Source organism: Barbus barbus, assembly GCF_936440315.1.
Source record: "Barbus barbus genome assembly, chromosome: 17".
NCBI classification, from domain to species: domain Eukaryota; kingdom Metazoa; phylum Chordata; class Actinopteri; order Cypriniformes; family Cyprinidae; genus Barbus; species Barbus barbus.
In genome coordinates this window covers 16,307,301-16,320,244 of record NC_136745.1, presented here as the reverse complement: position 1 = coordinate 16,320,244, position 12,944 = coordinate 16,307,301, and the positions used below count along the sequence as shown (strand labels likewise).

The 12,944-nt window shown below is 36.4% G+C and overlaps 1 protein-coding gene across 1 annotated transcript; it reads right to left on the bottom strand.

Annotated features, from left to right (window-relative positions):
• Positions 1-5,404: 5,404 nt before the first annotated feature.
• On the bottom strand, positions 5,405-12,346 carry LOC306883794 (dihydropteridine reductase-like). The gene is made up of 7 exons (XM_079439280.1): positions 12,207-12,346; positions 11,920-12,012; positions 11,120-11,216; positions 10,613-10,753; positions 8,115-8,223; positions 7,002-7,085; positions 5,405-5,979 (listed from the first exon to the last, which is right to left on the bottom strand). The coding sequence occupies exons 1-7, from the start codon at positions 12,291-12,293 to the stop codon at positions 5,877-5,879; spliced, it is 714 nt and encodes a 237-aa protein (XP_079295406.1). The 5' UTR covers positions 12,294-12,346; the 3' UTR covers positions 5,405-5,876.
• Positions 12,347-12,944: the final 598 nt, after the last annotated feature.

The following is a 12,944-nucleotide window of genomic DNA, read 5'->3' as shown; positions in this document are numbered from 1 at the left end:
TGTTCTCCTGCTGTATCTCCTTTTCCAGAATTCCTCTTCTCCCAATCTCTCGCCCAATTCTCGTTTATTTTCCTCTCCTGTCACATATATTTTAATGTTTTTCATTAGTGCCCAGTATGAGCGTGGTGGTCATTTCTCTCTGCTGCCATGCCACAATGACCAACGCTGATGCCGGTTTGGCACAGAGAGCACAGACCGCATGACAGGGGTCATCTGAGGGCCATGTACCACACGCCAGGGGGCAAAAGCCAGCTTGTTAAACTGGCCCCTGGCCAATCACAGCCTCTAAGTCGTTCATTTCACCCGATTGGAGCTAAAAAAAGAACTGCTTCATCATATAACAACATGTGCGTAACTATTTAAGAGTTGTGCTACCACTTAAAACATCACACAAATGTATTTTATTGTGTGTGGAATTCATTCCATCAGACAAAGAATCCATTCTATAATGTAGCATATAACAGACATTTGTCATTGTTAAAAAAAAAACTCAATATGCAATAAAGCAAACGAGTTGATCGTCATTATCTCTACCTCTTTCTCTCATTTTCTCATCCCTTTGAGTCTGGCCACGGTCCTATGGCAACACAGATGTCTGCCAAAGATGGAAAGAGTACAAATAAGAAGAAATTAAAGGAGAGGGAAAAAATCAAGGAGACAAACACATATATGATGGAAAAAAGTGTGTGTGAGAGAAAGAGACATGAGCAACAGCTCTTATTTATTTTCTGCTTTTTTACTGCAAAACAAAACTGGTAGTTTGATCTTTGAAATAGGTCGTTATGTACAAAATACAATAAAAATAGATGCATAAATTTTTTCCCCCAAAATTTACTTTATCAAACCATTTATCTTAAATTACGTCGATATCAAAACCATTTCAAAATCATTTAATCTATTCAATTACATTTGAATTAAAATTCAACTTACCTTAATTAAATTTGAAAATCGGATAGGATGAGACTTCTTTCTAATTTTATGATTTTTAGATATTAAAATGGACATTTTCTTTTCTTATTTGAATGTCTAGGTAAATTGCTGGTGAGGTTTTGACTCAATTTTGTCACTTTGTTCACCTCACCTAATTTTCCCATAGAACTTTGTTAAAGTTGATAGGGATAAACAAGTTTTACATAATTTTACTGCAGCCCCAATGCTTCTGAAGGCATCGCACAGGTGCAGATTATGATACACCCCCAGGATGCAATTCATAAACTCATTAATTCATAAATCTGAATATTTCTAAATGTCTCTCATTTTTCTGTGACAAAATCAAATGGTTCACTGTAGAAAACAATGCTGTTTCTAAAATAAAAAAGAGAAGGAAAAAAAGACAAAGACAGAGAGAAAAAGATTTTCCCGGGTCCTGGATTTGCAATGGCATCCTGTGTTCTTGGATGTGCCGTTGCCAAGGCAACAGTAACTTGGTGACCTCGTTATTTCAGCCTAATCCAGCGCTGAAATTATGGTTGCTCCACCCTTTTGCCTGGCTGCCCTGATAACATAATCATTGCAAATGAGGCACAGGAAGAAGAGAGAGATAGAGGGAGAGGGAGAGCAAGAGAGTGACAGAGTTAGACCGAGATCCAAAGATGAGAAGAGAACCGGAGAGTGAGAAAAAGAGAGGGAACTAGAGCACTAACATGCAGAGAATGACTGCATGAGTGAAGGAGTGTTGGTGTGACTGATTAATAAATCAACAGTGAATCAAACCATAAAATATAACTACTATTCTTTTGAATAAAATAACTCCTGACATTTCTTGGAGACCAACTATTATCTTGTTTCAAACAAGATACTTTGGCCGGCTTGCAATAGGATGCTATAACTGCACTTAAACTGTAATCTGAAAATGCTCCCTCTTTATAATAGGTAACTAACAAGGCTGCAAATTCACACTTTACATATCTGACATGCATTCAGAATAACCAGACATTGCAATGCAGGCGAATAGGAAGTGGGCATATATAAGATGTATCTAAAGCGAAGGGTTTAGCTGTAATCGTTACTCTGCTCTGTCAGCTGAATATCCAGTACTCACACAATTTATATTCAAATAAATGACTTAATAATTAATTAGCAACGTAAACTACCATCTAAAGGAATGATTAAGAAAGATATTTATTTGAAATAAAACGGGAACTAATATGAATCTTCGCCTTTGCCTCTTTAATAATTCACCAAATTTGCATATCATTATCTGCATATCTCATTACCTCTGACAGACACTTACATATTCAAAAATATCATTAGGCTTATATTCTATTGCATAAATTAGCATGAATAATGGAGGACTGAACCCTTTAAACTGCTTAAAATTTTTTTATGATTTTGTTTCTTTTTATATAATTTTGTACATGTATAGTACTTTTTAACAATTTTATACAAAGTAAATGTGTAAATGAGTTGTGTTTCAGAGTAGTGTCAACTTGTCTGTTAAATTTACTATCACACTGATTTGACAACACTTTATAGGGACAAGTTCACATACATTTTTGTACATAAAAACACTGATATCATTGTTTTGAATATTAAAGCATTCCAAACTGTATGGAAGTTTTTTTTTTCTTTCAACCTTAAAATATCACTTTCATCATTCTGATAGTACACTGACTGCCTAATAAGGCAAATGTCTTTTGTTTCTTACCCACGCTTCCCTCCAAACGTCTGTTGTAGGGGTATGTAAGTTTGGTGAGTGGGTACGAAGGGTGGACAACAAATGTACATGTACAGCTATCCAATGTAATTACGACAGTGATACATTTATGATGTTGAATTCCACTCACTTAACTGTGCGGGGATCCAAAGTTTTGGATTTTATTTTCTTTAAACCCCAAAGTTGATGCAGCATTACTGAATGTGCCATATTAGTGTCTGAACTAGGAATTGTGTAAAAGAACTGTGAAGAAAAGAAAGCACATCTCATTATTTATGGGAGAGAATGGCATCTGATTGACCAGTGAATCAGCATTCACAATATGAAACTGACACTGACACTGTCTGTATCTTCATTCACATTTTATGTAACTTTTGTCCCCAAAAAACGGAATATTCTCTCAGAAAGGTCTAATATTCATAAAATAAATAATTACAAAATATCCAGAGCAAAGGCATTGAACAGTTTTGGGTTTGACAGCGCTGAGAAAGCAGAGTAGGTTAAAGTTAACAGCCAAAATATTAAGTTTTTGCATTTTCAAATAATTGATAACTATTCTGCAGTTCTCAGGCACTGTCAAGAGAGACTCTACAATATTATCTGAGGACTTCAGTCCATGTCACGCTTGTAGAGAATCTGTCACTTAGTTTGATTGACACTTGAGCATAAAAAGATGTAACGCTTCTATGAAAACCTTTTATGCATAACTAGCTCTTATGTAGAGTGTAGACAATCATTTCCCAACAAGGCACATAACACACAACTGCTTGTGAAATTATTGATTTGTTAAAAACTGCTCAGCATGTTGACATTCATGTGGATATTGACTCTGTTTGAAGCAGGTCATGGTCAAATTAACAATATAATATGCCTTTTTACCAAGCCAATTCATATTTAACATTAATTGAAAAGGCTTCATCGTTTTCTAGCTGAAATATCTGATATAGTTTTTGCCTTTAGTGGTTTCTGACCTCAAGTACTTATTTCAGTTTGGTTCAAATATATAGAACGCCTGGTACAGTTGAAACCAATGCAGAATTCTGTGGAGACATTCAAAATGTAAGAGCAGAACAACAAAACGTTAAAGAGAGTAAGACAGAGGAAGATCTAAAGTGAAAGAAACCAGTAAATCTGGAAAAATCAGGAAATAACAAATACTTATTTTACAGACTTGCATACAATTTACTAAAAATAAAAATGCAAAATGTGTTCTTTTGAAAATACAGTATAATACTGTAATATGTGTGTATACTTGCGAGTTAGAAAACATGCCAGATAAAACTGACTAGGATATAAGCAGAGAGAGAGAGAGAGAGAGAGAGAGAGAGAGAGAGAGTTCTCTCGTGTTCAACGTGTTGATTGTTGACCAGGTCAGCGCGGTTGCTTACTAGCGCCATCTAGAGGTGAAGCCATGGCAAACACTGTACAGGAGGCGAACGTTCCCTTGTGATTATTGCAAATTGTGCAACATCAAACAATCCAGTTTACATTTGTGAGTAGGAATGACCTCTGCCAGCCAAAATGTGCATGCTAAACTTTTGGAAGAAACAATGTTTGTCCTCTATCATTTACTCTGTCCTTTCTCTCTCACACACACACTCACCTTCCAATGTCCTTACACTCAAGTTACCCGGCTGAACTAACCACTTCCATCTGTAAGCTCTTCATTTATACAGTCACCACGCTTGCCAGACAAAATGGCTTCCACATGGCAATCAGACAGAACAACAACAACTGCAGGGAGAGAAAGAGATTTAACCAACAAAACCCAGCACTGCAGAGAGAATCCATCAGCCAGACAAAACAAAACAAAACAAAACAAGACAAACCTTGTCCTCAGCACATCCTGACTGAATACAAACCATCAGCAACTATTTGTTCAAATAACCAGCTGAAAAGAAGTGAACGAGAGAAGACTAGAGCTTTTTATATATATTACTGTGGGCTTAGTTTTACCTACTACACTATTGTATCTGGTAGAACTAATATTTCTTAAAGGAACAGCTGTACTCATAATAGTATTCTTTTATTTTATATTTTATTTGCGCAACCTTGTCTGGAAATCCATATGCTGTTAATTTTTGTTCATGGAACACAAAGGAGTGAATAAATAAAAACATCAAAATACAATTTCTGGTTGTGTTTTTCCATCAGTTTTAGGGAATAGCAGGCTAATTGGCTAATGGTATGTTAGCTAACTTGTTAGCTTTCAAGACAAAAAACAAACAAACAAAAAAACAGAACAGAACTATAAATTGTTAATTTGTCCTTTAATAGCTTCCATTATATAAGACATGCCTAATATAATTTAAAAGACAACGTGAAAGATTGTCTGAGCAAAATGAACAAAAAGGTTCTCTTGTATTATATACGTTTTCTGATGTTAAATTATAGCTTTGCATAAACAAAACTTACATTTAAAGTCACTTCATTAAATTTAAGATGTTATTTATTCATTTTTCCCCTCCTCTGCAGCTTGGAAATCTCAATCATGATTGTGTTTAGATTCACACCTTGTGTGCCAATTTTTACATAATCAATGCAAAAGCATTGGCATGCCAGTTTTAATTATGAGGGATAAAGAATGATGTTTGAGAATTATAAAAATAACCGCATATATACAGTAGGTCTGAACTGACATGGGTGTAAATTTCATTTTTAGGTAATCTATTCCTGCAAATAATACATTTTAAGAATTAAAATATGAAAACATTTTGAAATGATGACATATGCTGACAATATTATTTTAATTTGTCTTTATTATGCAAGTATGGTCCATACTCATACATCAGCAGCAAAAACACACTGGGAAGAAAATACTTTGAAGATCCAGCATCCATACATGAAATTTGAACCAGTAATCACACACATTCACACTTAAACTAAGGCCACTTCTCTGAATAGAAGAATGTACGTTTCACAAGCGACAGCGGCACACCTTTTGTTGTCGAGAAGAAAGTCACAAACATACACTCACCATCTAGGCTGTATTCTCATGTATAGACTGACTCAACATTAAACATATAAGTTAATCCTTTGGCCAATTAAGAGATACTGTACTGTGTATTTCCAATGAGACTGGATGATTGGAAATGCCACATCTCTCATTTTCCATCCGCGTTCTGAATGACCTCTCTCTCCTCTGCTGCACAGAATATAGGTAAACATTGCTCTCCTCCACTCTTTCTTTTTGTATTTCTGTTTTTCCTGTGTTCCCCCTTTACTGGGCCGCCGAGGCCTCGGTTTTCCCCCCAGTAGTCACCAGCTGTATGAGGCTGCCTGAGGCTGGCCGGCCTGACCCAGTGGCCCAGCTGTAGAAGGTTCTGGAGAGACAGAAAGAGAGAGGGGGACTGAGAGACAGGTGTAAAATGATGGTGGTGCACGTTGGATGGAGAGAGAGCTAGATAATGAGAACAGAGATGGGAGGAGGGAGACGGAGAGAGGAAAATAAGAACTGAATGACAAGCCTTGTCTACTCTGGAACATTCGGGAGAAACTGTAGATGTTTTAGCCCATTGTAGCAACTGAAGTGAGAATTCACATTAATTACCTCTAACACAAAGACTATTTATACTTCTCTATCACTCATGTGCTTCTCTAATCCAGACGGGTTTGCTGTGGCTCCTCTGGGATTATGGAGTTGCATCAAATCCTCATCCTAATCTGTGTTGACTGGCAGAGGAGATTTGGGCAGACTGGCCACATCTGAGCGAAGCACAGAGATGCACTAAAAAAGTACAATCGCTCACAGTGCTAAACTTCAAAACAGGTAGAATCAGTTTTTGAGAGGAATTTGTGTTAATATCAATTCCGCTGAATATAAATGCATGCACTTCTCTAAGAGGTCTGGTCTTGGGTTGATGCTTGACATTATTCACTTAAATTCGGATGTAATTCAATCATTCATGTTTGCTTCTAAGAGGCTTTTACAATTGCCTGTGGCTTTTTTGGTTAATATTACTGAATCAAATCAAATGTAACATTTGCGGAAGGTTTTTAAGACCTGATTTAAAACATTTCTATTATCCGAAAGCGAGATTTTCTGTTGAACGCAAATCTGGGATAGCGATAATTCTAACATGAGACCTACGTGAAATAATTCAAAACAATGTAATTTGGATTAATGTGTATTTCATAATATTCAGATCATCCCCCAGTAGCATCCTGGAGACATCAGGTCTCTTTTGGAAGAACATTACTGCCCTCTTCAGGTGAGAAATGGCCACTTTCTGATTTATCTAATTGTTGAGGCTATTTTCCAAACAGGTCAAATCTGCGATTTATGATATTATCAGCACGCATAATGAAATATAATGCTCAGTGGAAACAAGAAACGTGCACTCACTCTGCAATGTATTCCAGCGGTGTCCAGCTCCCAAAATCTGCGTCAGGCATGAATTTCCTGTTCATTGGTGTATCCAAGGTAACCCTGGAGAATGATGTCATAATGTTGTTATCTCCATGGAAGATGAGACTGTGGAACAGAGCCTGCGGCAATATCTTAGACTAGCATGTCCTTCTGAAAAAACTCACACCCCATATGTTCAGTTAATACAAACAGGCAGCAGATGCTCACACACCAAAAAAGGCAATTCTTTCATATATTACATATGTACAACACAGATTAATGAATACAAAAATACAGGCCTCAAAACTGACCCTATTTCCTTTCTTCATGCACATTTCTGGTGTCATTGAGAACATTTTGATACACATTATTTCAAAGAAAAAAAAGTAATAAATTGCTCTGGATCTTAAATTTTAATTTCTTTGTGAAATGTGTCATGTTATGGAAGTGAAGTTGAGTGGCAAATCCCTTTTTGTGTTGACTTTCATGTACCAATAATGGTTAATAATTACACTGCTGTTCAAAAGTTTGGGGTAGCATTTTTTTTTAAAGAAATTAATACTTTTATTGTGCAATGGTGTATTAAATTGATCAAAAGTGACAGTAAAGACATTTAGAATATTACAAAATATTTCTATTTCAAATAAACGCTGTGTTTTGAACTTTCCTGAAAAAATGTATCATGGCTTCTACAAAAATATTGAGTATTTTGAACTGTGAAAATAATACGTAATGTTTCTTGAGCACCAAATCAGCATATTAGAATGATTTCTGAAAGATCATGTGACACTGAAGAATGGAGTAATGATGCTGAAATTTCAGCTTTGACATCACAGGAATAAATAACTTTTTAAAATATATTAAAATAGAAAACATTATTTTCACCAATATATATATATATATATATATATATAACAATATTATTTTTACTGTATTTTTTTCAAACATAAAAAAGAAACACACTGAAACCACACCACAACTTTCAAATGCTAGTGTAACATTTGAGTTAAAAGTACTCAATATTTTCTCTTTTATTTTGGGAGGACACATAACTAAAACAGACAGATCAGTGTGTATAGACAGCTATGATAGCTTGACAGATGTTCTTACGGAAGAATGGCCACAGCTACAGCTCCAGATGGAAGACCGCTGTTCTCGCCAGCCAGACTCCTGCAGAGCTGATGGACTGCAGCCTTGGCCATGCCGTACCCAACCATACCTGCATCCAGAGACAAACATAAAGAAGTGAATGGAGCACAGAGAAGTTCTGCTCTTCACACATTGAGTTCTGCAGCTCTTGCTCCATAAAGCAGACCATGGGACACAATGCATGCGCACACAGCACTTGAGAGCATGCCAACTACGCAATTTGCCTAACAATGTCTCACAGGCAACAGCTTTTGCTTTGACGGTTGATCAATAATCGTTTGGTTGGATGCCTCAAGCAGAGAATAAAATGGATTTCACAATACAAAATAAGCTAATTGAATTTGATTCCTGCTACACAGTCAGACTATTTTTTTTCTCACCAGTGAAGCTCTATATGCAGAATTACCAGTGTTTTTAAAGGGCTCACATCATGAGGAATTACATTTGATTTTCCAATGTACTTTGACACTTAAACTCAAACTTTATACAGGGCGCCTACACAGAAATCTTTGAGGAACAGCAAAAAAAAAAAAAATTAATTGTAAGGCTCATTGAGAGGGTGATTTTTTGTTTTTTTACTATTACTAACTTATTTCCTCACTCTCTATACCAGTGGCATTTTAGATTTTGATATAAAATAATTAATTTTTATTTTACTTATCATTACAATAATTTTCTTAGCATTCTAGAGGGTATATGGGGGAAAGAAAATTGTAAAATGGAGAACAAATGTTAGTATAAATTCATGATGAGGTATTATCAGGAATACTCTGGATAAAAGCATGCTTGTCTTTCCAGCTCCCCCTCTCTAAATGTTTGTTGGCTTGGCATCTAGAATCAATAACCAGCATTTTTGATTTAATAAGGGAGTAAATGCTAGATGCTTTTTCAATCAAATTTTTTTCCAGCCTCAAACCCAAAATGCATGATAGCTGTTCCAAAAAAACCCTTTAAACCCACAGAGCCAATAAGAAAGAGGGGTGGAGAAGCTCCATATATATATATTTTAGTACTCTTTAAAACATTAGAATTCTGTGTTTTGTGGCCGTTTCAGCCATACTGCATGACCCCTCATAACTGAATGAATTTTGTGGGTCACAATTTTAATCACATGCTCCATCCCTCAGGATTTGGCTTAAACTGTCTTTGGTATGTCTGATTTCCAGACTGAGCTCAGTTGACCCTAGCATACCCAGCATACCAGGACTTTGCATACCAACTATCTCGGCTTAGCGCAGATTTAAGTTTTATATATATTTATATATATATATATATATATATATATATATATATATATATATATATATATATATATATATAAGTTAAATGCACAATTAAATCTTAAAATACAGCAAAAATAAATGAGCCTAAAAATAATTTAAAATGCATCATTACATATTCTGAGGGTTTGCGTGGGATTTATTAATTTACTATTATTATTATTATTATTAATAATTTCCCATTTTAATTTAGATTGGGTTTTACTATTAGGATGTTGTTTCTTTTCATTCTTTATTGTATGAAATTGTAGTTTTTGCATGTTTTTGCTTTGTAATTACTTCTTTTTTTTTAATTCCAAATGAAAATATTTAAACACAAAGTGCAACATTACTTATTTACTTAGTTAGCTACTTACCATTACTACATCTGACATAACTACCATAACAGCTGTCTTACTTCACCATCAGAGTACCAGTTTTCAGCTTGTGGTGTGACTAGCACATGATACTGATCCTGTACAGTTGTAAGAGCTGACAGCCCTATCAGAAATGTTCAGAGCTTGCTCCTGTCTCTTTGAACAAGATACATCAAATGCTCCAAATGGGTTCCCTTCATTTCATATCAAAGCAGTGTTCCTCGCTGCAGGGCATATCCTGTCTAAATCAGTTCTGCGTGGCTAAGGAATACAAACTCCTAAACACATTCCACTTGTGTTCCCGTCTCCAAAAAACCTGCTGACTCATTCCCCCTCCCTGGCCCCTCAGCCAATGAGAGCAGTCTGCTGATGCTGGAGGTTTTCAATAGGCTGGAGGCAACCTCTGTTGTGTGCTTATTGAGTTTTGTCACTAAAGACATAATGACGTGAGTTGAACATTTCACATCTGGGGCTATGAAAAGATTTGGGATGTGAAGCAATACATGAAACTAATCAAGTGAAATGGAAGTAACAGCCAATTCAAAACTATATACACTTTCAATGGTAGTGGAAAAAGCCTTGTTGTTATAAATGAACACTATTACTGACTTTACTCACCTAAGGGAAAAACTCATGAAGACTGAAGTGTTTTCCTAAATAAATAATATTAGTTAGCCACTCTGGGGGTATAAATGCACCTTCACACAATAAACATCAAATTTTGAAGAGTCCTCAGGTAAACCTGTGCTGAAAATACATTTACAACGTGTTTTCCAGTAGACAACACATCTCAGGAGTATAGGGATGGATGCTTTTACTGTACCTGGAGTGCCTTCTAGTGAGGCCTTTGCTCCAGAGAGGGTCAGCAGACCTCCTGGCTTCAGATGGAGCGATGCAAGATGACTGGAAATGGTGGAGGTCCAGACGCTCTGTTTCCACATCATATCAGAGTTCTTATACAAGTCTAAAATGAGTAAGAGAGAGGAAAAGTTCATATTACTCAATCAATATTTATATAATATATCAAAATATTATGAACTGATTGAAATCTATTATAAAAAAAATAGCTTATATAGCTTCCTGCGAGTTACGAAATGTCAAATAAACAGGCACACACAGAATTTTCAATCTCTATGTCATTAAGTCACAATTTTACAAATCTAAAAATTTTATTTTACAAATTTATGCTTTTTTTTAATATAACTTGATAATGCTTTCAGCTACCAATAATAAGAGTGTAATAATCTCAGCTCTGTTTAACACATTTTATCATGTTTAAATAAGTGACGTCTGCAAATTCTGTCTGGGGTGACAAATAAGGAGCGCTGACCTTTTGAGCAACAGTTTCCTCCGGCCCATCCTCCTGCCACACAAACAATGGCGTCAACCTTGTGTTCCCCCAGCAATGTGGCTACATCCGACGTCACCTGCATCAAATCACTTTATTGATGCGACGATACTCTACTAGGCTCTATTTCAATAATAATTAGTTACAGTTTACTGAAAACAACAGTGCAAACTTAATAATGCAAAAAGACATGACAAGGCCAATTTTGACCCTCAATTTTACACTTGTAATTTTGAAAGGGATGAGCAGCATTTTATCTTCGGGTTTTGATAATGTCACATTGAGTTGTTTTAAAACTGATAACAATCATAATCTGTCTCAGTAAATTCCTCATGAAATATTTATGTGCTCAGTACAGTAACAGAAACATTCATGCCATGACCAAGGAATACAAAAGCAGAATATCGGCAGCAAGTGTGTTAACTGGAGTGATGAAGAAGGTTTATAATGACCCAGGGTTAACAATTTCAAGTGCGAAAGAGTAATAGTGTTACAAGAGCACAAAACGAGAGACACAATGCTGTGGTTTAAGGAGGATAGCTCCAATGGGTGCCATTTTACTGAGACTATTAACAGCATCTGAAGTCAATGGCAGACACAATAAGGCCAACAATGAGAAAAGATTGCTTGTCCAGAACACTGGGGATGTCACGGCAAGACAGGAAATTACTTTGGCAGTTTAAATGGAAAGTAAATGGCAGCAGGCAATTTAATAAGCCCTATGTGCTGACCATGCTGACAGACTCAAGGCGAGGTGACGTTTGGACGTTGGCTCCACCCACCTGAGCGGCTTGATCGGTGAATGACTCGCAGAGCTTCACCAGCACGTTTGCGTTCGCTTCTTCGCTCGCTACGATGTCAATACTGGCAACCCACTGTAACATTAAAGAAACACGTTTTAGCTATGCTACAAGTTATAAATACATGCCGTTGACATAAACATGCAAGCATAATAATGCAAAAGCAAAGTCCAGTCACATCAACAGGTGTCAGTTTCCGCACACGCACCAACTCGCAGTGATCGAGTTAAGGTCCTATAAAATCAAAATAAAGACGCGCTTCTACTCACCCAGCCTTCTGACTTAAAGTGATGCACACATGCCGAGCCGAGAGCTCCTTTTCCTCCGTAAACAAGGACACGGTTCGCAGCTGCCATGGCTTTTCTCCGCTGTGAGACGCTTCAGCAAAGATGATGAGTGTCCTCTCAGCAGAGAGAGAGAGAGAGAGGGTGGCGGGGGTGGGATACACACGCGCTTGTGTAGCAGTTAATGATTGGTTCAGTCCGGCATTCCGCCCTAAACTCTACAGAAAATGAAAGCCATCTTTAGAGAAGATGAAGCCAAAACGAGGCCTCAACAATTATAACGAAAAGTAAAGTAAAAAAATAGCTTTTGCTGATTAACATCACCTCGCATTACAAACCCAGCAGCCAACATATTTTTCACACTTTTGATTCCTGTGAATGTTTTTCAGGATATGGTTTTATTTATTTATGTATTTATTTTCTAGATGCATACCTTTTTTGTGAACACTTCATCATTATTACCCAGAAGAACCTGAAAAATAGCCTACAAAAATAGCCTAAATAGCTTAACAACAACAACAACAACAACAAATCCCTGTATGACAATCAGTCCCGGCATCCTATAAAATTTTGAACTTTTAATTTTTCTAATTAGGCTATTACTGTATTTGAATCAGTTCAATATCTACAAGCCGAAACCAACATTATTGCCTAGCATGTAGATAATAAAGTACAAAGTTCTCCCATCTCCTTTGCCAAGTCATGGTGATGTAACTTCAGCAA